This window comes from Azolla caroliniana, unplaced genomic scaffold, assembly GCF_043228905.1.
Source record: "Azolla caroliniana isolate FFs.n. ecotype wild unplaced genomic scaffold, voAzoCaro1.0.p SCAF_14, whole genome shotgun sequence".
NCBI lineage: Eukaryota > Viridiplantae > Streptophyta > Polypodiopsida > Salviniales > Salviniaceae > Azolla > Azolla caroliniana.
This window is the reverse complement of record NW_028230449.1, coordinates 12,510,785-12,535,874: the sequence shown is the minus strand read 5'-3', so window position 1 is coordinate 12,535,874 and position 25,090 is coordinate 12,510,785. Positions and strand designations below refer to the sequence as shown.

The 25,090-nt window shown below is 40.6% G+C and overlaps 1 protein-coding gene across 1 annotated transcript; it reads left to right on the top strand.

Annotated features, from left to right (window-relative positions):
* The first annotated feature begins 19,792 nt into the window (after positions 1-19,792).
* On the top strand, positions 19,793-24,624 carry LOC147855481 (uncharacterized). Its single transcript, XM_087330180.1, has 3 exons — positions 19,793-20,406; positions 21,056-21,455; positions 22,605-24,624. The coding sequence occupies exons 1-3, from the start codon at positions 20,295-20,297 to the stop codon at positions 24,013-24,015; spliced, it is 1,923 nt and encodes a 640-aa protein (XP_087186306.1). The 5' UTR covers positions 19,793-20,294; the 3' UTR covers positions 24,016-24,624.
* The last annotated feature ends 466 nt before the right edge of the window (positions 24,625-25,090 follow it).

Below are 25,090 nucleotides of genomic sequence, written 5' to 3'. Positions count from 1 at the left end.
GCCTAGTGCGAATGTGTACCCTGCCACAAGGAGGGACTAACTCGGTGGCTCACATGGTAAATGCAATGAACAAGGTACTGAGGGATTGCATCCCCGACATCACCATGCCATTTCTGGACGACATCCCGATTAAAGGGTGCCCGGTGGAGGAGAAGGACGAGACAGTCGGGCCGGACGGATGCCGGCGATTCGTGGAGAAACACATCGACGACTGCGAGAAGGTGCTACAAAGGCTAGAGGATGCTAGGCTCACCTTCTCCGGGGAGAAATCGGCCTTCGGGCAATCGGAAATCCTGGTAGTCGGACACCTATGTGGGCCATATGGCCGGAAGCCGTCTCCGGCAAAGGTAGAAGCCATCTCCGCGATGAAGACCGACTGTGGCTCGGTTACGGAAGTTCAGAGGTTCCTGGGGGCATGCGCATTCTACCACATATGGATCCCGCATTACGTCCACGTTGCGGAGCTGCTATACGGGTTGCTGAAGAAAGGGCAAAAATTCGAGTGGCGAGACGAGCATACGGAGTCGGTCCGAAAGCTGAAGGAAGCTCTTGCGGCAGCACCGGCGCTCCAGAAGGCTGTCTACGGGAAGGGTACCCCGGTATACATAACGGTGGATACGAGTCCGACCGGGATCGGATGGGTCGTCAACCAAGAAGACGAGGACGGCATTCGGTTCCCGATCCGATTCGGCGCGAAGGTCCTCAATGAGCGACAGCGAGGGTACGCCCTCGTTTCGGCAGTAAAGGCCGACAAAGACTACCTGATCGGGGCAGAAGTGATTATCGAGACGGATTGCCTGCCAATTCTCGGCATGGTTTCCGGATGCGCGACACCGGACCTGGCGATGCTCAGGTGGATAGCGTACGTCAAGTCCCTGGACCTGGAAATACGGCACATTTCCGGAAAGGATAACGCCATGGCCGGCATGCTTTCGAGGGCAAGGTTTGATGACGAGGGCGGCATGGTTTCGGAGGACGAAGAAGTCGGCGTGGACTTCTTCGAGTCGGCGTACGTGACGACCGATGGGACGAGCACTCCGGCACTTAACGACTTCGACAAGAGCAAGTACGACGGCGAGTGGCTCCAGATCGGTGGATTCTTGAGGACAATGACGCCAGATGCGTCATGGACGAAGGACGAGGCCAACCGGATCCGGAAGAAAGCTTACCGATTCTTTCTCCGGGACGGATACTTATGGAAGCACCCGAAGAAGAGGGACGGCGCTCCGCTCCGGGTGGTGGCGATGAAGGAAGAACAGGAGGAGCTGCTAACGGCCTACCACGACAGCCCTTGGGCCGGACACCGTGGAACCTGGGCCACGTTCAAGAAGATAAAGGGGAAGTACTAGTGGCCGGGACTGTACCGGGACGTGCATCGATTCGTGACAACTTGCGAGAGCTGTCAGATGCACTCCATAGTCCGACACCGGGACGAACTTCACCCTACGTACCCTCCGACCATCCACTTCAAATGGATGGTAGACCTGGTAACGATGCCGATAGGAGTAGGATAGATGCGGTATCTGGTCCTGGCTCGGGAAGATCTAACGAACCAGGTGGAAGGTCAGGCCCTTCAGAACAAAACGACTGCGGTCGTATGTCAGTTCCTGCTCGAGGACGTAATATGCCGGTACGGGTGCGTCGGGAAGATCGTGGCTGATCGCCGGGAGTTGGACGCCGAAGAGGCCGAGGAGTTGTTCGACCGGCTAGGAGTCAAGCTCTCGCTTACCACTGCGTACAATCCGGAGGCGAATGGAAAGGTGGAGCGCGGACACGGACCGATCGTCAAGGCGTTAGTTCGGGCATGCGGAGGTCGAGTCGGGAACTGGCCGCGGCTACTGCCTTACGCGTTGTGGGCTGACCGGACTACGCACAGTTCGGTAACCGGATTCATGCCGGCAGAGCTCATGTTTGGGCAGAAGCCGATCATGCCGATCGAACGTACGGTCTCCTCATGGGCAACCGTGGACTGGAGAGACGAGATGAGCCGGGAGGAACTGTTGACGGCGCGCATACCACAGCTCGAGCGGAGACCGAAGGACGTGGAGCAGGCTGCGGAAAAGCTTCGGGAAGCAAGGATGAGGAACAAAGCCCGGTTCGACCGAACACACCGGCTCCGACCGAAGAAGATCGAGGAAGGCGACTGGGTGCTAGTCTACGACAGCAGCCTCGACAACCAGCACCGAGCGACGCGGAAGTTCGCAAGAAGGTGGTTCGGGCCTTACGTGGTACAAAGCGCCAACGACAACGGAACGTACCATCTAGCGGAACTCGACGGTACGAGAATGACGATACCGGTAGCTGGGAAGCGGATCAAGACGTTCAAGAAGCGTCACGACGACGAGCCAGATCAGGTTGACTTGGACCGCGACGACAAGCGATCCGAAACCGAGGAAGAACCGACGGGCGGGGGATAAAGGCTGGACCGGTTTTCTCCGTCCCAACCCAATTTGGCGCATGCCGGTGGATGCGCGGTTAGGTGGGGGCGGATGTCGTGAAGAAAACCGTCCACAAGCGGAATCGGTGTACCGAAGCGTAGAAACCGACTCTTCATGCACGTGCGCCTTAAGTTGTACATAGGAGATCCTAGGTAGATTCGGTAGGTAGGGAGTAAAGGGGAAACGGCTCCTTCCTTGCCTATAAAAAGGAGGGAGACGAGGAGAGTAAGGGGATCGCGGAGAGTCGAGGACGAAGTGCTATCGGTTTGCGTGCGAAGGCTTCTCTCTCTCTCTCTTTCCGGTTGCAAACGCCATAGCTTCCTTCTGTGCAGGTTTCGGGAGGCTCGCGCTGCTCTGAGGAATGCCCGAGTGCTTCTGGCAGCACCTCCAACCTACTCTTTCCCCTCTGTGCGTTTACGAGCAGGTATCGGCATCTGTTCGCCGGCCTGTTCGGTTGTAACCGACTTCGTGTTTGTTGTCTTCGTGTTCTTGTTGTTTGTCTTGTCAATACATACATACTTTCGTGTCTTTCTGTGTCGCTGTTCCATTCGCGTCTTTGCGTCGAAGGGCCGTGTCCCTGTGAATCTACACTCGCACGTAGTGGGTCCCTTCTCTCTCTCTCTTACTCTTCGGTACAGGACCCCCGAGGTCCCGCCTCACTCCACGCATCCGCGAGGAATACCTCGACAGCGGATACCAGCCGGTCAACATCAGGATATGTTATGACATATGCAGGTAAAATGGATACTCTGGTACTTGAAAGGCACCTCAAGTATGTGCCTCCGATTCCGCTCTGGTAAACCCCAACTTGACGGTTTCACCGATTCGGATATGCCGGCTGATGCAGATACCAGCCGGTCAACATCAGGATATGTTATGACATATGCAGGGGGAGTTGTTTCATGGCAGTCGAGGCTGCAGAAGACGGTTGCGTTGTCAACCACGGAGGCGGAGTACATGGCGGCTATGGAAGCCGACAAGGAAACACTATGGATGAAGGACTTTATCGAAGAGCTAGGGATCCGGCAAGAGGAATACCGGCTCTATTGCGACAATCAAAGTGCCATCCACCTTGCGAAGAACGCAGTGTATCATTCCAGGACGAAGCACATCCAGCAGAGGTACCACTGGATTCGGGAGCGATTGGAAGATCGAGAGTTCGTGCTAACGAAGATCCACACGGAGGAGAATGGGTCAGATATGCTGACCAAGGTGCTGAGGCCCGACAAGCTGGATGCATGCCGGAAGCGATTTGGACTAACTAGACATCCTATGCCGGAGTGAAGCGGGAGTTTGTTAGGATTTTGGTTTCTCCGGATGGGATATTGCAGGCCTGGTGAGAACCTCTCACCGGATGAAGGGATATATATGTAAATATGTTCTAGAGAACCCACTGGGGCTATATTTGTAAATAGCCCGAAAGTTATATTAGTATAAATATGACCTAGAGCAAACTCTTGAGGGTGGGTGTATCATTGTGTTGTTATTATCATTGTATAGTGTTGTTGGTGTAACTGTTGTACAGAGCGTAACACACAGAGAGAGAGAGACACACACAGAGTGATTCTCTGTTGTAACCGCCGCCAGGCGAAGAGAGTGAGGACGAGGTTGTTGCCTCTATGCCCCCTCCCCCCCCCCCCCCCCCCCCCCCCGTTGTATTCCTTTGACATAGTGATAGTTTGGAGTCCGTTTCCCGTGGTTTTTCCCATTTAGGGTTTTCCACGTTAACATACTGTGTACACTCTCTTTCAATGTTTTGTGTATATGTTCATCTATCTCCACATTCCCATTGCTATGTTTGTAATTCTCAACGAAGTGATTGAAGACTCAGTTGTGGTCGAGCATTATTCCGCATATTCTCGTCACCATCTTGGTCCTTCCCCTTACTACCACCTTCCATCTCTTGGGTCTCACGTTGGCTCTCTACAACTGCCCAAGTGTTCGGAACTTGTGTGAAGGATGTCTTCCTAAACTAACTTGAAACTCCTTAACAAATGCCTTGAAATCCTCCAGCAATGGTGATTTCTTCTCGAGGAGTGGTGCAAACCATGCTAATGGCGTACCGCATAGCAAGGTTACCACTAATCCCACACAAGCATTGTTAGTTGGGTACCGATTGGTATGTAGCTGAATAACCAAATGAGCTTTTTCAGTACTCACTTGTTGTGGGTCCCCAAGTAGCCTTTGATTTTCATGCTCTAATGCCACAAATTTATTCATGAGCATGGCGAGCTCAGAAAGAACACACACATATTCTTGTTTGATCATGGACTCCATAGCTTACAAGGATAGAGGAGAAGAAAGAAGAGAACTTGTTAGGATTCGTGGAAGAGGGAAATGAAAAAATTGCTTCAAAATGTCAAGACAAAGAGAGAGAGAGAGAGAGAGAGAGAGAGAGAGAGAATTGAAACGAAAGTATTATATTGCACTATAAGAAGGATTACAAAGAGTAGGCTAAAGAGAGCTATAGAATGGCATTGAACCAATTTGGTTTTGGGATGATTGATAGATCTCTATTTATAAGTCCCTCTAGAGTTATTAATATAGAACACTATAGAATCTTCTAGGACATTCTAGAGTATAGAGTAATCTAGAAGGTTTCTAGAGTATTCTAGAAGGTTCTAGTATATAGAACACTCTAGAATATTCTAGGTCATTCTAGAATGTAGAGTGATAGAATATTCTTATCATATTAGATTATATATTCTAACAACCATAAATATAAGCATATTATTACAATGGTTGAGAATTTGATATGTGTATAACAAGATCGTGGGTTCAAATTCTTTCGAGGCATAATATGAGTGTCATCATGATTGCCGATCGGTTGCCTTTTCAACTTCATTTTTGAATTTCTGGAAGTGTGAAAACACTTCACTCTTCTGCTACATAGGGAATATCTAGGTGTGCGTGGAGAAGTCGTCGATGAACATCACATAATATGAGCAACCATCGAATGTTGTTGTCTGGGTTGGTCCCCATACATCCAAATGTATTACATCTAGGGTTCCTTTGTTCACGTTCCTCTCTTTTGGGAACGGTTGACAATTTTCTTTATCGAATTTGCAGGCTTCGGATACACCTGTAATCTCCTTCTCGATAAAGGTCGGGAGTTCGATGACAACTCCTTACAACTGCATTCCTTTGAGCTTTTGGAGATTAATGTGGCTTAATTCTTTTGTGACATAGCTCTATATCGGTGCCCGCTTTATGGCCCTTTGCAAACATTGTCGATTTCATTTTGTGAGTGTCGAGGATGAACATTTGACCTTCTCTTCATCCACGAGCAATAAATTGGCCTTCCTTTTCGATGAAGCATCCTCCGCCGGTGAACCGACCTTGCATGCCTTGTTCCACAATCTGGCTGACCAAGACCAGATTCTTCATTATTGTAGGAACATACAAGACGTTCTTGATGTAGGTTGAATTGTGTCATCCCCTGTTTCCACATAACTAAGTCGTTAGGGGTTTCATAGTTCTCAAAACCAATCTTCGTGAGACGTCATGTGATTGAATGCACCCGAATCGACAAACCATACAATTTCTGAATTGGAGGTGATGGCTGGGTGGGCACAATGCCATCATCGAATTCGCTCTATGCCTCATCATGAGCATTCCGCCACGATCTTCGTGGTCAAAGTTTGAGGCGTAGTTAGTAAGTTGTCGGCTTGTGAAGGCCGACTCACTTTTCTTCTTCCGACACTATGCCTTGTAATGGCCGAATTTGCTACAGTATTTGCACTAGACGAAGTTGTTTTGATGACGTGGTCCAGCATGATTGCTCCCCCTTCTTCTAGGCATTCCACCTCACGTGGTTGCAACATTTTGCTAGTAGTAAAAGTTCTGTTCGCGGGGGTGTTCTTGGTTGTGATGACCTAAGTTGGCCGAATCGGCCTCTTCTTCCACGACTTTGTCCCCTTCCTCCATCCGAGTTCGAATAGAGCATGTGCCTTGTTTGGACGTGATTTTCTTCGACCAGTAGCATTGATTGAAGGTCGAAGAAGGAGGGAGGATTCTTCCTTGCGAGGAAAACTGACCACATGGCGTTGAACTGAGGTGCTAGGGCTCCAAGGCATATCTGCACCATTTCATCATCATCAATGTTAACATTGATCGACCCGACAGAGTCGCACAGCTCCTTGATTATCAAGGTGTAGTTGTTGATTGACATATCCCACTATAACTATATTGTTCAACTCTTGGCGAAGTTGAAGCGTTCGTGTGGTTGTGTTGGCCACGAATATCTTTTTGAGGTTCCCATGCGCCTCTTTTGGCGTTTTGGCCTCTCAGATGTAGCAGAGCATGTGATCATGAACGCATGATGCAAGGCAATACAGCACGCAACTCGCCGCTTGTTCCTAGACTGGGTGATTAGCATGTGTCGGGTTAGGTTGTTTTTCTTGAGCTCCCTTGACATAGCTCCAATAGCCTTGACCGACAAGGTATTGGTGCATCTTGTACTCCCAAGATGCGAAGTTGTTGCTATTGAGTTTCTCGGTAGGAAGAGCACTTCCCATGTGAGTATTCATGTTGAATTTCTTCTTCTTCTCTGTGATGCAAACTATGCAAGTTGCTGCTACAGTGATCGATCGGTTCTTCATGAACGTGGGCTTTGGCACAACACACGTAGATGGACTTGGATCAAGCTACCAATCACTCTGATACCATGTAAAGAATCAAGAGTGATTCTATGCATCAGAAGAGATGTTTGTGTGTGTGTGTGTGTGTGTGTGTGTGTGTGTGAGAGAGAGAGAGAATAAATAAGAAAATTGTATTAACAAGAACAAGAATGAACCAACAACATTACAAAGAGGGGGAGAAGGTGCTTATGTAGTCACCCTCTCTCTATGTTCCCTCACTACAACCACCACTTGAAAAGGAGGTGGAGATTTAACTACCTACTAAATATGTGTCATAGAAGTTCATGTTCTATGACACACTAGTTACTATACTAGGAGGTGTGGTGTTCACACACTTAAGTATACTAAAGTGTGTTCCCAAACTAGGGAAGTTCAGTTTGATTCTCAACAATATTTATCTCCTCTATTTGGTCTTAATGTCACATAAAATGTGCAAGCTAGTTTATAGTAGTGGGGATATTACCTTTATGTAAACTGACATGTCATTTTAATATGCCCCATCTCCTTAGATACAAGCTAGTGCTAGATAGTGCTTATGTTAAAGTCAATGACACATACTTCAAGACTAAGTACATCTTAACTTGCTAATAGAGAATATTCTTCTAGTTTACCTAACTAGTAAAGTCTATTACCCTACTTCCCTCTTTCCTAAATACATTATGTTCTACTCATCTACGATGATACCTCATCCACCCATATGGTCAAGTTGCACAATACCTACTCGTCATCGGGGGTGCTATCACAAAATTTGCACTTTAAGAATACATGTGGGGATAAATTGACAACTTGGGTTTGATCACTAATTAGATCTAACACGTACAATATTAGAGGTACAAGTCTAACATACAAAGGTGAATGTAAACGCAAAGAATGGACAATAAGATTTACAACGGAATTGTGGAAGTTTGTGTTGCTCTCTCTCTCTTTTCTTTTCTTTTGGTGAAAACACACAATTATATTAATAAATGTGTGTAAAAAACACTACTTACCATGGGTGTGATAATGGAATATGGTCACCCACTAACTACACTACATGGGTAGTGGAACATGTTGAATTGTCAATAGGCAAGAAGAACACTCCACCGAGGAAAGAATTTCCACTTGCTCTAATAAAGAAAATTGCCACATTAGTACTCCCTTCAACTTTTGTAGATATGCTTTCACTCCATGTTTACCATCAAATACAAAAGCGTTGTGCATATTCCAATTATGATGCAATCCCCAATATCTCAAAAATAGAAAAACGATCTCCATCTCTGATTTTGGGTCAACCTGTGTAAATTGTGCAAACACCCATTATCTAGGTGTCAAATAACACCGTGATAAGACTTGCCAAATTTGAGAAATGTAACTACAAATCTGACAAGCAATCGGATATTGTATAAATCAATGAGTACTATCTTCCATTTGAACAGTGCAAAAAAAGCAATTATCCGTTGCTAGTCCACGACGCTTTAGAGCTAATCCCAAAGGCAATCCTCCAATCAAAACTCTCGAAATGAAGACCTTTGCTACAAGTGGCAATTTAGAATGCCAACTACGTTGTAAGATCTGCCACCACCCATGATAGGATTTGTGTATTCTCCATTCTTCTTCAACCTTAGATTATAACCATACAAGTGTTGCTCTCTCTCTCTCTCCCTCTCTCTCTCCCTCTCTCTCTCTCTCTCTCTCTCTCTCCCTCTCTTCCCCCCCCCCCCCCCCCTCCCTTAACTAGTTAAGGCTTGTGTACATATCCTTTATACTTAAGCGATGTGTAATTACTACTCGTAACTTACACAATGCAATGTTTGTGACATTGGACCTCCCTAAATGAGATAATGTTCCAATTACAAATGCACTATTTTTAGATTAAGTTAATATATGCATATTAAGAAAAGTGGTGTCTAGTTAGATAAGATACGTTATCTACAAAGGATCAACATCCGTGATGAGTAATGTCTTGTTGCAGGGCTCCTACTACTCCTAGACATTGTTTGGCTCCCTTCAAATACAAATACAAAAATGAACAATGTACCCAAGAATGTTGCAATAGGTGCACAGATGTTGGCAAAACATTGTTGCCCCTCATTGATGGTTAGGCTTATCAACTTCCATTAGGTTGTTCGGAATTAGGGTAGATTTATCTAGCCATAAGTAGATATAAGGTGATGTGATGAAAAAGAGCACTTCCCTTGGATGAATTCAAATAGTTAATTGTCTTAGTCCATGAGTTGTGTAAAGGCTTCGCAAAGAGTCTTGAGATTGCTGAGATTGAGTTGGAGGCTTGTAACATCACCTCAAAGTCCATAACACAAAGTCCATAACAAAATTGGTTGAGGAGTGGTTGGTTGTCCCGGTTGACATCCAACACATGTTGGCAAAAGTCTAATGCATTGGAAGAATCGTTTTTGTTTGACCTCTAACTTTAACAATTCTTTGAGCATTCTTATTTTCTACAAAAACTAGCAATGTCTATTAGTGCAACATCCCTCTTATTTTCTCCAAAAACTAGCAAGGTCTATTAGTGCAACATCTCTTTGCTTCTCCCCTTCTAACTCAATCTTAACTTTTATTCAACCTAGCCTCAACTGTTCTCTTATCGCGTCTCTTCGAGTCTCCAAGATGGGTCATTCCATATTGTTGAGAAACAAGCTCAACAAAAGCATGTGATTCTTATTGGGAAATAAGATCTTCTATAGTAGCTATTAGAAAAATTAGCTACTAGTGGACATATAGGCAAAACAGCTACTTAGCTACTCACAACTATTTAGCTAAATAGCTGCATATGTAAGTGACTTATATACTTAGGTAAAAAAAGTAAGAGAGAGAGTAGGCAAGTAGAAGAGTGAAGAGAAGAAAAACAGAAAATAGGCGAGAGAGGTTTTCTCTGCGTCTAATGTAATAGAAGCTTTTGGGTTGCTACAGAGGTAAGTCCCCTTCCCCCTTCCTTTTCTATCTTTAGCACTTTAAACGATCCGGCACATCACGATCCATTGTGCATTAAGAAGGGTCGGAGCGCATTTGTAACATGGTATCAGAGCACAGTTGCTCATAAAGAGGAATAGTACAAATCTGAGAAGTTTAGTTCTGGTTGTTGGTCTGAATCAGAGAGTTGTCTATGAAGTTAATCGTACCAAAAGCCCTAAATTGAAAGAGAGAATGGCTGCTGAGAATGGAAGCCAAATAGTCACAGAAAAATTGGACAAAAACAACTTCCCTGCATGGAAATTCAGAATGACAAATTTCCTAATAGGAAAAGGATATTGGGATTACATTGACGAAGACCTAGAAGAGGATCCAAATATCCCTGAAGAAAATGCAATTGCTGCACAGATTAAAGCATTTAAGAAATGGAATCAAGGGGCAAGGAAAGTATTGCATTGGCTATCCCTTAGCATCTTAGATTCGATGCTTGGACACATACAAGATGCTTTGCTTCCAAAAGAAGCTTGGGACAGTTTGGTGAAACTGTTTGCATTAAACACAAAGACTAGAAAGCTTCAGTTGAAGACTGAGCTAAATACCATGGAAAAAGGTAAGATGTTAGTAATGAGTATGCTCTAAAAATAAAGAGCATATGTGAGTTACTTGCTTCTATTAATGTGAAGGTAGAAGATGATGATAAGGTGGAAATATGCTTAAGAGGCTTAGGACCTCAATATAAAAGTTTCAAAACATCTATTCTCACAAGGGATATCATCCCAAGTTTTCCAGATCTAGTTTCAATACTTGTAGTGGAAGAAAGAAATCAAATGGATGATGTAAACAAAGGAAACTCTGAGACTGAGGGGCAAGCCCTCTACAATAGTGCTGGAAGAGGCCGAGGAAGAGGCCGAGGAAGATTTGGTTCAGCTAAAACCAACAATAATTATCAAGGGAGAGGACAACAAGCTATAGGTGGAAGAAACAACATCAGAGGCAGTGGGAGCAATCGAGGCAGAGGTAAGCAAACTTATTTGAATGATGATGGTTGTTGTTATTGTGGAAAACCGGGCCATACACAAGCCAAATGCTATAAAAAGCAAAATGATGAAATAAGAGGGAAGAGACAACAAAATAACTATGCTTCAACTAGTGAAAACTGTAATAAAGAAGATGCATTTATGATACAACATGAGACAGCGGCAATGGCTGAATGTTCACAAAGATGCAATGAAGAGTATGTGTGGTATGTAGATTCTGGGGCATCTAATCATATGACTGGACATGCAAATTGGCTTGAAATTCTAAGAGAACCAGATATTCCTGGTTATGTACAGACAGGTGATAATACTACTCATACAATTGAGCATGTTGGAGATATCCTACTGTGGGAAGAAAAAGGGAAAACAAAGTATATTTAGAATGTTATGCATGTGCCAAACCTTGCAAAAAATCTGATTTCTGTTGGACAGATAATAGAGCAAGGAATGCAAGTTAAGTTTAAGCAAAGTGGATGCTTTATAGAGAAACATGGAAAGCTTATTGCAAAAGGAAAACGACAAGGAAGAATGTTTGTTTTGGATGTGGATATGCTTAAAAAGATTACAACAATGTTTGTAGAAGGAATGAATGTAATCTCAGATGTGGAGATGTGGCATAAGAGAATTAGTCACATAAATATGCAAACCTCGAAAAATATGTTGAGGAAAAACGTAGTGGTTGGACTGCCTAAGTTGAAAGACTGTGAGATGAGCAAAATATGTGAAGCATGCCAATATGGAAAGCAAAACAGGTTACCTTTCCCTCATGAAAGACATGTATGCAAAAATTTGTTGGATTTGGTACATACAAATGTATGGGGACCAACAAAAAATGCATCAATTGGTGGCTGTAGGTTTTATGTACCATTTAGTGATGATTGTTCAAGGAAAACATGGGTTTACTTCATGAAAGAGAAAAGTGAAGTATTTGATTGCTTTCGTAAGTTTAAATGCATGGTAGAAAAGCAGGCTAGAACTAGAATAAAATGTTTAAGATCTGATGGAGGAGAATACTTCTCAAATGAATTTTCTAATTTTCTATGCAATCAAGGAATAAGGAGACAATTCACATGTAGATCTACTCCACAACAAAATGGAGTGGCTGAGAGAAAAAATAGAACTTTGGTGAACATAGCAAGTTGTAAACACAACAAACTTTATTCTAAATAGATGTATAACATCTAGAGTACATGAAATAACTCTTGAAGAATGTTTCTATGGAAGGAAACCTAGTTTAGGACACTTAAAAGTGTTTGGATGCCTTGCCTATGTCCGTGTACCCGCTAAAGTAAGAAGTAAGCTTGATCCAAAAACTAAAAAATGTGTTCTTGTTGGATATTCAGAGGAGCAAAAAGGGTATAGATGCTATAATCCATTGACAAAAAATATTTTAGTGAGCCGTGATGTAATATTTGATGAGTTGGGCAACTAGTACAGCTCAAAAGAAAATGTAGAAACTAATGAAGACAATGAAAATGAAGACAGGAACAAACCTGAAAATGGAAGTGATAACCATGGAAATGGAAGCAATGTTGGACAGCAAAGTTCAACATCAATAGAATGTATTGGACCATCTGAAAACTCTAGTAGTAAATCTGAATCAAATGCTTAGAGTGGAAAGAATGCAAGACAGAAAAAAAAGATGTTAAAAAGGGAAAACAGAAGATGCCAGAATATGAAATGTTTGATGAAGGATCTAGAAACATGGAAGATGTAGATTCAGATATATCATTGGATGATGAGTTGTGTATATGAGCCTTGAAAATCCTTGGTATTGAAAAGGCAATGAAATATGCAAATCAGAAACTGAGAGATCATATAGAGAGAGAAGGATTGTTGAAAGATTTGGTTATGATACATACATGGCTATGCATTATGCATAAATGTCTAAACTGGTACAAATTCTTGATCCAAATCAGTTTGATGAAGCAAAGTCTAATAAGAAATGGGTGAATGCAATGCAAGAAGAAATAGATGCATTGGTTGAAAATAAAACATGGGATTTAGTAAAGATTGTTACCAAAAGGAAAAAATGTTGTAGGTTGCAAATGGGTCTACAAAACAAAGCATGATTCCAATGGGAATGTAAATAGACATAAAGCAAGACTTGTGGCAAAGGGATGTGCCCAGATGCAAGGAATTGATTATGATGAAACATTTGCACCAATTGCAAAGATGGCAACATTGAGGACACTACTTGCTGTAAGTGCAGCCAAAAGATGGGTTCTACACCATATGGATGTAAAAAATGCCTTTTTACATGGTAACTTGGAAGAGGAAGTATACATGTGTCAACCGCCAGGATTTGAAGATAAGAAGCATCCAGAATATGTTTGTAAGCTGAAAAAGGCTCTCTATGGACTGAAACAAGCACCGAGAGTATGGCACAAAGAACTTTCGGAATCTCTGAAAAAATTTGCCTTCAAAATATCAAAGGTTGATCCATCATTTTATATAAAGAAGATGAATGATTGCATTGTTGTGATTTTGATTTATGTAGATGATTTAATCATTGGAGGTGATTCTATGGATGAAATAAGGAAGCTAAAGAAAAATCTTGAAATGCAATTTCATATGAAAGATTTAGGAGAGTTGAGATACTTTCTTGGTATTGAGATGATTCGATCTGAAAGTGGCATATATATGTTGCAAAAACAGTATGCAACAACTATGTTGAAGAAGTATGGTATGGTTGGATGCAAACCTATTGATGTACCACTAGATAAGAACTACAAATTGAGGGCTGATTTGGGTGCCAAAATAGAATATATAAACATGTACAGGTCTATGGTGGGCAGCCTCATATATTTGACTATAACAAGACCTGATTTGAGTTATGTTGTTGGATTAGTCGACCAGTTTATGCAACAGTCAACAAAGCCACATTTGGATTGCATTAGAAGAACCTTGAGGTATGTAAAAGCTACTCAGAACTATGGATTGTTTTACAGGGAGGATCTGGACATAAAGCTGGAAGGATATACAGATGTTGATTGTTCTAGAAGCCAAACTGATAGAAGATCCCCAAGTGGATATATGTTTACATTGGGAAGTGCAACTATTTCATGGAGTAGCAAGAAACAAGCTACTGTTGCATTATCGAGTATTGAAGCTGAATATAGAGGAGCTGCAATAGGCACATGTGAAGAGGTATGGATCAGAAGATAGCTTGTTGATTTGGGAGAGTATATAGATGGTGTAGTCACAATTGGGTGTGACAATATGAGCAGCATTCAGCTTGCAAAAAACCTAGTGTTCCATGCGAGAACAAAGCACATTAAAGTGCATTATCACTTTGTTAGGGAAAAAGTGATTGATGGAGAAGTGGATCTGCTGTATGTAAGCACAAATCAGCAAGTTGTTGATATTCTTACGAAAGGATTGAGCATAGAAAAACATACACAGTTTCGGGACATGATAGGAGTTATAAACATTGGTATGATAGCTGGAAAGCATGAAGGAAAGAAGACTGAATATGACCTCAAGAAAGGATAAGTTGAGCTTGAGGGTGAGTGTTGAGAAACAAGCTCAACAAAAGCTTGTGATGCTTATTGGGAAATAAGATCTTCTATAGTAGATATTAGGAAAATTAGCTACTAGTGGACATATAGGCAAAACAGCTATTTAGCTATCTACAACTATTTAGCTATGCACAGCTATTTAGCTACTCACAGCTAATTAGTTGCTTATGTAAGTGACTTATATACTTAGGTAAAAAAAGTAAGAGAGAGTAGGGAAGTAGAAGAGCGAAGAGAAGAAAAACAGAAAACTGACGAGAGAGGTTTTCTCTGCGTGTAATGTAATAGAAGCTTCTGGGTTGTTACAAAGGTGAGTCCTCTTCCCCCTTCCTTTTATGTCTTGAGCACACTAAACGATCCAGCACATCACGATCTGTTGTGCATTAAGAAGAGCCGGAGCGCATTCGTAACACATATGTATGCCAAGGAGACCTCTAGTAAATTTTCATGCATTTTGTTGAATTGTAGGAATGTTTTTTGACATGTAAACAACCAATGATATGCTTCGGCCACCAGTCCCTCATAAGTGCATGCATTGAATACAATGACTTCCTTTTTCTTCTACTTCCTTACGTTTACACTTTCCCACTAGTTGTCCCTTGCTTTCCATGGCTCTAGAACCTACATGCAAGCATATGCATAATGTTAAGTATTGAGTTATTTTTAATGTCAAATGTGATTTGTAAATTTTCTACATTGTACTTCTTGTGAGGCTATGTGATCATTTGGTATCAAAAGGTAGTTTCCATTAGACATTTATAATTTCTTAGTATAATTTTTGTCTTTAAGTGACCGCGTTGAAACTAATTCATCACTAGCTTCATTGAGGTGCACCATTCGATTTGACCTCCAAGTTTAGTCATGTTAAGTCACTTGTCTTCTTGTGAACTAATTTAGTCATGATTTATCACTTGCCTTGTCATGAACTATGCCAAATTCTAAGCACATTGATGTATTCTTGAATTGTTATGTCATAGGATGGAATAATTTAGGATATTGGCTGCAAGACTTGTCTCTTCCTCAAATATACTTGAGAAACTACTAAAGTATATGGTGGCACTCTTCACTTAAGTTGTTCTTACAATCAATGAATTTGTTTGATTTTTGTTGCAAAATAAAGAAGAGAAAAAAAAGGGCATCCGTACATTATGTGATTTGATCGATGAGGTTGACATTGGGGTATTGAAGAACCATGTTGCCATATGATTTATATATTTACGTATATTTTGATATCTTTCATTGTTGAATATTCACCTCAACATTTGTTTACATATTAATGCTAAGATTGCATTTACGTTGCCAATTTTTACTATTGTACCTTTTTTCCATGACCTCGAGGAAGGCAATGTTGTTTTTAACCCTTGGTTTGAAAAGTGAATTTGTAAAGCCATAGTTGAAAGCGAAACTATCCGTTTCTAGGTTCTTGATATAAGGTAAAACAACAAAGGTCGCGCTCAATAAAGGACTCTCTATATCAAGTGAATATATCTAAACAACGATTGGACTTTATATGTTCGGACTAATAACCTTGTGGTATACCAGAGAGCTTAAGACCATAAATTTTTAAATGTTATTGTGACCTATTCTCCCATCGTAAAATTGTGTTTGTATATTTACAAAAAAGCGGGCCAAAGTGTCCACACACACTAATTCAATGCGTAGATAATGAAGCTGGTTTCACATTATGAATAGATTGTAATATCATTCTTTGACTAATCACCTTCATGAGTATTGACAATTGTAATGGTTTATTATATTAAATTCATTCTTGTTTGTAAAGTAATTATCTTCTTCAGCATAATTAATACATGGTATGATGTTGGGGATTACAATTATAGGTTGTTCTTTGTATATAATAGATGAGTGTAAAATATACTATGTATTCTCATAGATATAGGTGACATATTGTTTTATGATGCATCACTATTATGGTGACAATTGTTTTTGGTATACGTATCCCCCAATTTTTCCATACATAAAGTCATTTGCGATCATTTACCATATGCTTGCTTTTGACAAATTGAACATATTTTGTTTGAATTTCTTTGCATGGATGGGGCATGTTATGCATAAACTTCTTGTGAAAATATTTTACTTTCTTGTGGTTGGATTTGGATGTTCTATTTAACAATAGTTTATGTAGGATAGTTAGAAAATTGCTTGCTTTTGAAGCCTCTCTCGAAGTGTCATTGAAATCATGTTACCTCTATAAGGTTGACTTTCCCCCAAAGCATAAGAATTTTCTTGTAAACAATGAAGAAGACATACAATTGTGGGGAGAGTGATAACTTATGCTTCTTGAACCATGCCTTGGCATGCAAATTCCAATACAATGATGTCATGATTTTTACTTTCCTCCCTATGACATGTTTGTTGTTTACATCCTCTTTCTATATTTTTTGGTTCTCACTCTCTAAATGTTCTCTTTCTCAAATTCATGGTTATTTGGACAACCTATTATGGAAGTCTTTTTATCTTTCCTAGAGTTGCCGATGAGGCCACATTTGCAAATTGCTACATGTAATTTGGCATGGTTTGCACATGCTTCATATTATTTATTGCATGAATTCTAATTGCAAATAGCTCATGCCATTAAATCTAAGATATTCTGAAGTAGCCACACTCTAATTGTGTTTGTCATCAAGAGTTGACTAAGAGAGATAGTTTCATCATTCATTGGGGTGTTTTGTCATCAAGAGATGGTTTCATTGTGAAGGGTTTCAAGTCTTAGTAGATGAAACCTTTCTTCAATAGGGGTATGATTGTTTTTTGCATTTGTTCATTTGCTATCCTTTCTCTCAACACCCACAACCTTGTCAAACTTCCTTGTCTCTTGGCTTTAGCACAATCAGACCCCAATATCATCTTCATTATATCACTTCAATTCAAGGGAGCTTTGACATCATTTTGTCATCGCCATGCCTAGCCTATTGTAACTTAAAGTGTTCATCTTAGTGATTTGCCTCTCTCCTTCATCTTATAGAAGATAGGCTAGATCACACATTAAACAACCTTATGTATGTACCCTATGTACACTAAGCTTTTTACTTCCCTAGCACATTTGCCTTTAAGTATAAACAACGATTTGTCATGTATTTTTAGCGCTTTGGTGAAATGATAAATAAGAGATCATATAAGAAAATCTAGAATAAGCCATTAGCCATTCAACTATAATGTTTGCAAAAAAGGAAGGCATTCCATTATCTCCCAAATGTGGAAATTAAAAATCCAACTAGCTAAAATAAGACATAATTATATACACAAAATTCAACTATAGAAAGGTCAAATTTACAATAGGTAAAAGTGTACATAGTGAAGTGCAAAAAGGTCAAGATCATATGGGTAAAGTGTGCAATGTCACTCTTATTAGTTTTGAGTCTTGTTCTTAGTACAAAATCTAAGGTAGAGAGAGAGAGAGAGAGAGATGAAGTTGGATATTGATAAGATCTAAGGCCAAGAAAGTATGTCACAATAAGTATTTATACCACGTGTTTTTAGAAACATAATGACGAAAGTTTATGTCCCATATGACATGCTTTTACTTGAGTTAAAATTAGAGAGAATTCCCTTTTGAAGATAAGGTTAAGTTGCTTGAGTCACATTAGAGCATAAATAATAAGGCATTAGCCACTATTGAAGAGTCTCTTGTCTCATTCCCACATTTGACTCTTGTTGTTTTATTGTTTCGCCTCTCCAAAATGGGAGCCTTTCAAACACGCTCTAAAATAAGGTGGCATTATATGCAAATTCAAATGTAAAAATGTAAAAATTAAACTCGGTAAATTGTGTGTACAACCACTTGTCCCACAAGCGTTGCATCCATTTCTTCCACGATAGTTAAGTATTGTTGAAACAAAAGTTAAGACCGAGCAAATGAGAAAGAGGATTGTGATAAGACGTGAGGCTAGGAAATTATATCAAAATAAGTTTATTCTATCACGTGATTTTTGAAACAGAATGACGAAATTTTATGTCTCATATTACTTGTTTTTACTCGAGTGAGAATTAGAGGATGTTTTTCTTTTTCAAGATAAGGTACTATGGCATTACCAAAAGGCAAATACATGTTCAGTGCCTTCCGATTAGCAATAAGATATCCTTGGAAATTACTCAGAAATTGTAAAAAAAGCTAGTTTGTGAGTAGATGCTCAACACATGCAGTTTATGTGCCATGCTTAAAAAGGTGCCATACTCTTAGACTAATATGTTTGTTCATTCTTATAAAAAATTACCATGACTTTAATCATGATGCACATTCAAAGATTTAGTTCAGGATAGTACAATTGAGCGCTCATTCCCAATGGCAACTTCGTGTTATGGCCAACGAATAGGAGCGTAATTCGGATGTGAATGATTTCCAACACACAAATATACGTTGATGCACCTCTTTCCCTCCTCCCACAAACCCCTATGCTTGCTAAGAGAGAAAGAGATTACTCGACATAGTTAAAACTACTAATCACATGGGGTGATTGAGAGACAACTTGTACGACCATATGTAGGTATGTATGCTCGTGCAAACCTTGAGGACAACAATTGAGAGAAATGGGCAAAAGATGATGACTATATAGTCGAGTCATCAATGGAGTAGTAACACGCCTTTATTTGCGTGTGTACTGTATGTGTGTGCTTTGACAACTTGCAGTATTGGTTAAACTTGGGGGAGAAATCGCATCATGATCGGGTCATTTTCGGCAGAAGGCATCGAAAAAAATGAATGATGATTAAGCTATAATGATTGGGGTGGGGGGGGGGGGGGGGGTATATATGATTTGAGCATCATTGTTTAGTAAACCCCAAGGGTAGATAGATATGATGTGATATGATACAGAACATGGAAGGATAAAGAAGAGAGAAAGGAAGCACCTTTTTTTTCTTTTACAGATAGACTAGATACAAAGAGATAGAGATAGCTAGAGATAGAGATAGAGATGGAGATGGAGATGGAGATATGTATGTAATTGTAGTTGTCACTAAAGACTTAGTTAGCCCTTAAAAAAAGAAGAACAAAAAAAGGGTAAACATTTTGAGACCCACCCCTCTTCCTTCCTTTCTTTTTTTTTCTCATCCCTTCATTAACCTAAACATTTGCAAAAAGAAAATTAAAGATGATCTTAACATTTGACCAACATTATTAGCAAAGTAAATAATTAAAAGGGATCTTAAGCTTTGATCTCAATTCCTTTAAACACACTGTGTTTTATTTTATTTTTTATTTTTTATTGGGGGGGGGGGGGGGGGCAGAAGGGAGATCTAGCAATTAACCCAAGATTAGCAAGGTGATTAAGCTGATCTTAATCACAACTTTTGGATGTGGCAAGGTAATTACGGGGAGCTTAATGACAATTACTTTAACCATTAATGAGCACAGTTTGTGAGGTGTGTAGTGTGGTCCAGAAAGGGGGAGGGGAGATAATTAATGCAGCCATGAGAAGAGAAAAGTAGTCAAAAAGAGAGAGACAGAGACAGAGAGAGGGAGAGGGTAATTAGTGAGAAGACAAGAGAGAGAGAGAGAGAGAGAGAGAGAGAGAGAGAGAGAGAGAGAGAGAGAGATTAGTGAAGAAGAAGAAGAAGAGGGATTCTATGTAAATCTTTTTTCTATGACTAGATTGAGAAATCTGTTGAAGGAAGATATAGAGTTTCTTTGCTCAAATTTCTGGGTTTAAGCTTCATATTGTAAAATCTTTGTAAATAGAATATACATAGAGTAGAGGAAGAAAGAAGAACATTATCATATCTTATATATATGTTATCATGTCCTCTGCATCTGGAGAAGCTTCTGGATTTGCTTCAATGGCCACAAATAGTGCTGAGGAGGGAGGTAATAGCACAGTGAAGAAGAAGAGAAATCTCCCTGGTACCCCAGGTAAATCAATTCCCTCTGTCTCTCTGTCTCTCTGTCTCTCTCTCTCTATATATAATACAGATAGATATATTCTAACATTTACCTCTAAATTGGCTTTTTCTTCTGAGTCCTGTTTCTTTATTAAATGGGTTTTGAGCCATTTTGCTCTGCTAACATTTATCTCTAAATGGATACTCTTCTACTTCTTCTTCTTCTTCTTCTTCTTGTTTTCAATATCTTCTTCATTTGGGTCATGATTCACTTTGCTCTAATCCTTTGTATACCTAATGGGTTTCTTTTCTTTGATGTGTTTTTCTTGATATATGGGTGGGTTGTGATTAACGTTTCCTTTCCTCATACATGATCTAATCTATTCTCTAATTGGATTTTCTTTCCTTTGATATTTTTCTTTTTTGGGTTCTCTTTGAATTTGCTCTCATACTGTCTCTAAATGAAATTTTGTGGGCTTTTCTGAATGTTGTCTTCTTTTGGGTTGTTATAATTCTGCTTCTGCTTTCCACACTCATGAAATAATATTGCCTCTAACGTATGGGTTACTACAAACTCTACCTTGTTCTAAACTTGTCTCTACAAGAAGATCAAATTCTTTTCTGAATGTTCTTCTTTCATATGGGTAGTAATAATAACTGTTTCTTCCTTCTCTCTACAGACCCAGATGCAGAGGTTATAGCACTCTCACCCAAAACCCTAATGGCAACAAATAGGTTTTCATGTGAGGTTTGTGGTAAGGGTTTCCAGAGAGATCAAAACCTTCAACTTCATAGGAGAGGTCACAACCTTCCATGGAAGCTCAAACAAAGGGTAGATGGTATCGAGGTGAAGAAAAAAGTCTATGTTTGTCCTGAGATCTCGTGCGTACATCATGATCCTTCTAGGGCACTTGGAGATCTTACTGGCATTAAGAAACACTTCTCGAGGAAGCATGGAGAGAAGAAATGGAAGTGCGAGAAATGCTCGAAGAGATATGCTGTCCATTCGGATTGGAAAGCCCACCAGAAAGTGTGTGGGACCCGTGAGTATCGATGTGATTGTGGAACATTATTCTCAAGGTTTGTACATGAGATTTCTTTTGTGCATGTACATTTTATAATTGTGGTATGATTATCGTAATAGGATGATATGGATTAATTGTTCGTTGTCAAGATTAGTTACGGATTTGGTAGGGTCAATAATTATGATTTAGATTGATCAAGATTTAGTTCAGGATTTTTTTTCCACTCAATGATGATTATGATGGGTAGATTGATCAATCTTTGTTGAGGTCAGTTAAAGGATTTTGTAGACTCCATGACTACAATGATGATGATATGATATGATGAATGGATTTTATTGATATTTTTCAAGCTGGTAAGGATTTCCTAGGCTCGACTCGATGGTGTGATAAGGATCAATCAACCTTTAGAGGCAGGTTAGCAAGCATTTTGATGAAGATCAGGACTTGATCGAATCGATCGATGAAACCAACACAGTAGTTTACTAATCTTTCTACTTAGTTGCTAATCATTTTCCAAAATTGTTTTCATTTTTATGAAAAGTCATTGACCTGGCAGAAAGGTTGCGTGCTGATTACAATCCATGTTATGATAAACCACATTGATTTGCATAAGAACTCTTACGACATTTCCCCACCTATATGATTCTAGCTGCATTGTGGAATAGTGTTAGTTACCGATACTAGTAAAAACATAGTAGAGAAAACATGAGTGATTAGGAACACCAAGAGAGGAATGCCTAGAGCTTACTCCGTGTAATCATTCTACATGTTTTTGAACTTGTCCATGCATATATAATACACAAGTTTGATAGACAATGTCTTGAATAATTGTGTAGTGCCACATATACGATTTTCGTTGAGAGCTTCGAAGTACTGTATTGTCCAAACATTATCTATCGACAAATATTCTTTTGTGGATTGCTTGTATTAAAGTTCTCCATTAGTATTGTAAGATATTATTAAAAATGCCCCCAGAAAATATCAGACATGAGCCACATTGATTCTTATCTGGGAGTATTTCAAAAACTTTAACTCCTAAAGAGCTTTTCCATGTAACATACAGTCAATGTTGCATTATATAGCTTCATCTCATTACAGTAAAACACTCCTATGTTACCACCATTAAACTATTACTAAGCATTTGACCTACATATGATTTGTGTGACACTTATCTCAAAGGGGTTTTTCCTCATATGACATGCAGGAGGGACAGTTTTATCACTCACAGGGCCTTCTGTGATGCATTAGCCGAAGAGAGTGCAAGAGCCACAGTTCACAAGCAAGTGGAAATCCAGCAGCAACAACAATCATCCAGTGGTGGTCACAATGACGAAACAAACACATTATCGGGTCCTATGAGAGGGGGGGACCTTTCTAATACAGCCATCGATGCTCCGTCAACACCTCGATCACATAATGAAGTGTCCGATCCTAGTGTGAAACTGGCATTCGAACCCAACCCTCCATCATCAGTATCGCCCACGTGGAGAATTCAAGATGGTAGAGAAAAAGCTTACAAGCCAAGCAAAGGTCCAGCATTGTCTCTATGCCTAGGGACTGGACCAGGCCCTGGTCCCCCAGGGCTAGCTTGCTTAGCCGAATCAAATCCCAACCCTATTTCAATGCCAGTTACGAATCCGAGCAATTGGGCTATTTTGCAAGACGCGAATCATCAAGCCAGACCCCCACTCCTGGATGGGAATCTTGGTATTTTCACATCCATGTTGACTTCTGGTAATAGCGATCCCGAACAGCAGGTATATGGGGTCGGCCCAAGCAACGGCATTTCAGATCTACCTATGAATTCTGGTGTCATGCTCGAGAATTCTTCCTCGATCCCTCGATTCTCGCTCCCTTCGGGTGGTGGTAGTACGATTATGAGCCCGAACTACTTCCGGAACCCATCGAAACCATCTAGTCATCATCGGCACCATACTTCGAGCGGTCAAATGCCCGCCACTGCATTGCTTCAGAAAGCAGCAATGATGGGTGCGACCGCAAGCAATCCATATTTATTACGGAACTTTGGTCTACGAGGGAACGCGAGCCCAATGGTATCGAGTGGAAGTGGTCAAGATTCATGGGCTGGTCCCACATTATCTAGTTCGAGTTCGTGGCGTGGATATGCCCCTCTCTCATCGACGCAACAAGGTGGGGCGGCTCATCATACTTATGACTATGGGGCATATAGACATGGAGGAGACTCCCTTCGGACTCCAATGTCCTATGATGGACAATTAGGAAGTGTTGAAGCCTCCTCCATGAATTCGAGATCGGCATTATTTGCTGATGTCTCGTATTCATCTAGAAACCCGAGGAGTTTCGCAGGGGATAGCAATTGGCATAGTGACATGTTTCTAGGTACTGCTTCTAAGGTACCGAATAACCCAACACCAACCCAAGCACCAACACCAATGTTGGGGCTTGATAGTGCACTTGGAAGAGAGAAAAATGAAGGCGATCGAACAACATTGGATTTCTTAGGGGTTGGTTCACATGGTGGGAAGGAAGGCTCGACGGGAAGTATTCCTCATCAAAGGATGCCTGGTGTAAGTTCCTCGTATCCGGGTACGACGAAGGCGGAGACTACACGTGAAGGGACCCCTAAGTATTGAATTTGGGATTTAATCGCAAAGATCAACTTTGTAAGGGCGGTGCCTCGTTCTTTCTCAAACATTGGTCGACACATGTAGGAGACCAAGTTGATTGGCTAGGTCTTGCCTGAATAGAAGATTCTAGCAAAAGCCTACCCATCCATTCACACATATATACCTTTGATCGACATTTTCCACACGCAATAACTATGGATTATTATTATCCAGGAAGAATTGGCGAGAGATTGTCTTTTCGGCTATGGCCTTTGGTAGAATCCTTATCAATCGTCCGAAAGCATGGGAAGAAAAATCACATTCCCGAGCCGAATCCAATCCTTACAGTAAGTGGATACATGTACCATAGGTCTGGAGGTCAGGTTTAATCCTCTCCTCATTCTCTCTTTTTATGTAAGATTTGTTGCCCATTCCTCTTGTATAAATGTGGCCATTTCATTATTTTTGAGCCGTGACCCTCCATTTAACCCTCATTTCATTATTTTGAATTCGGGATCTTAGTGCCTCATTTAACCTCACGGGAGTCTAGGTTGGACTAGGATTTATGCATAAATATATGTGCTGTAAAAGGTATTGTTGAGCTTGATAAAGGAATTTCACTTGGTACTCTTTCTATATCGATTTATATTTCATAGACTTGTAAATGTTGTTGTTAACGATTCGAGTATACCTCGACAAACTCATTATCGTGAATTTAAGGCTTGATGGAATTTTCCTGATATAGCTTTACCCCATGCTAGCAATAAGGTGAATCCTTGTTTGAGAAATGGAAAATCTAAGGAAATCAGCCAAGCAAAGAGTACAAAAATGGCTTTTACTTTTACCACTAGAAAAAAAATATGGAACAATTAAAAAAGGATAATTGGAAAGGAAAGGAGCACTACCATCGTTGTTTTTAAAGATATGACCAAATATTAGAGTAGTTTTCTTATTGCAAAACTGCAAACTTTAAAAGATCTTGCAAGGTGATTCAGTGCTCAATTAAATCATTTTCTTTCTATGCACTCAAAAAATAGTGATTGTCCTTAACAAAACCAGATCATGTATAGATCAAGGTATGCATACTTCATTAGACACAATT

What these genes read in the sequence shown, in the direction of transcription:
- LOC147855481 (XM_087330180.1), top strand. Translation starts at nt 20,295, where the DNA reads ATGTCCTCTGCATCTGGAGAAGCTTCTGGATTTGCTTCAATGGCCACA. An exon ending in AAATCTCCCTGGTACCCCAG is followed by an intron (nt 20,407 to 21,055) that starts GTAAATCAATTC and finishes TTCTCTCTACAG; the next exon opens with ACCCAGATGCAGAGGTTATA. An exon ending in TGTGGAACATTATTCTCAAG is followed by an intron (nt 21,456 to 22,604) that starts GTTTGTACATGA and finishes TATGACATGCAG; the next exon opens with GAGGGACAGTTTTATCACTC.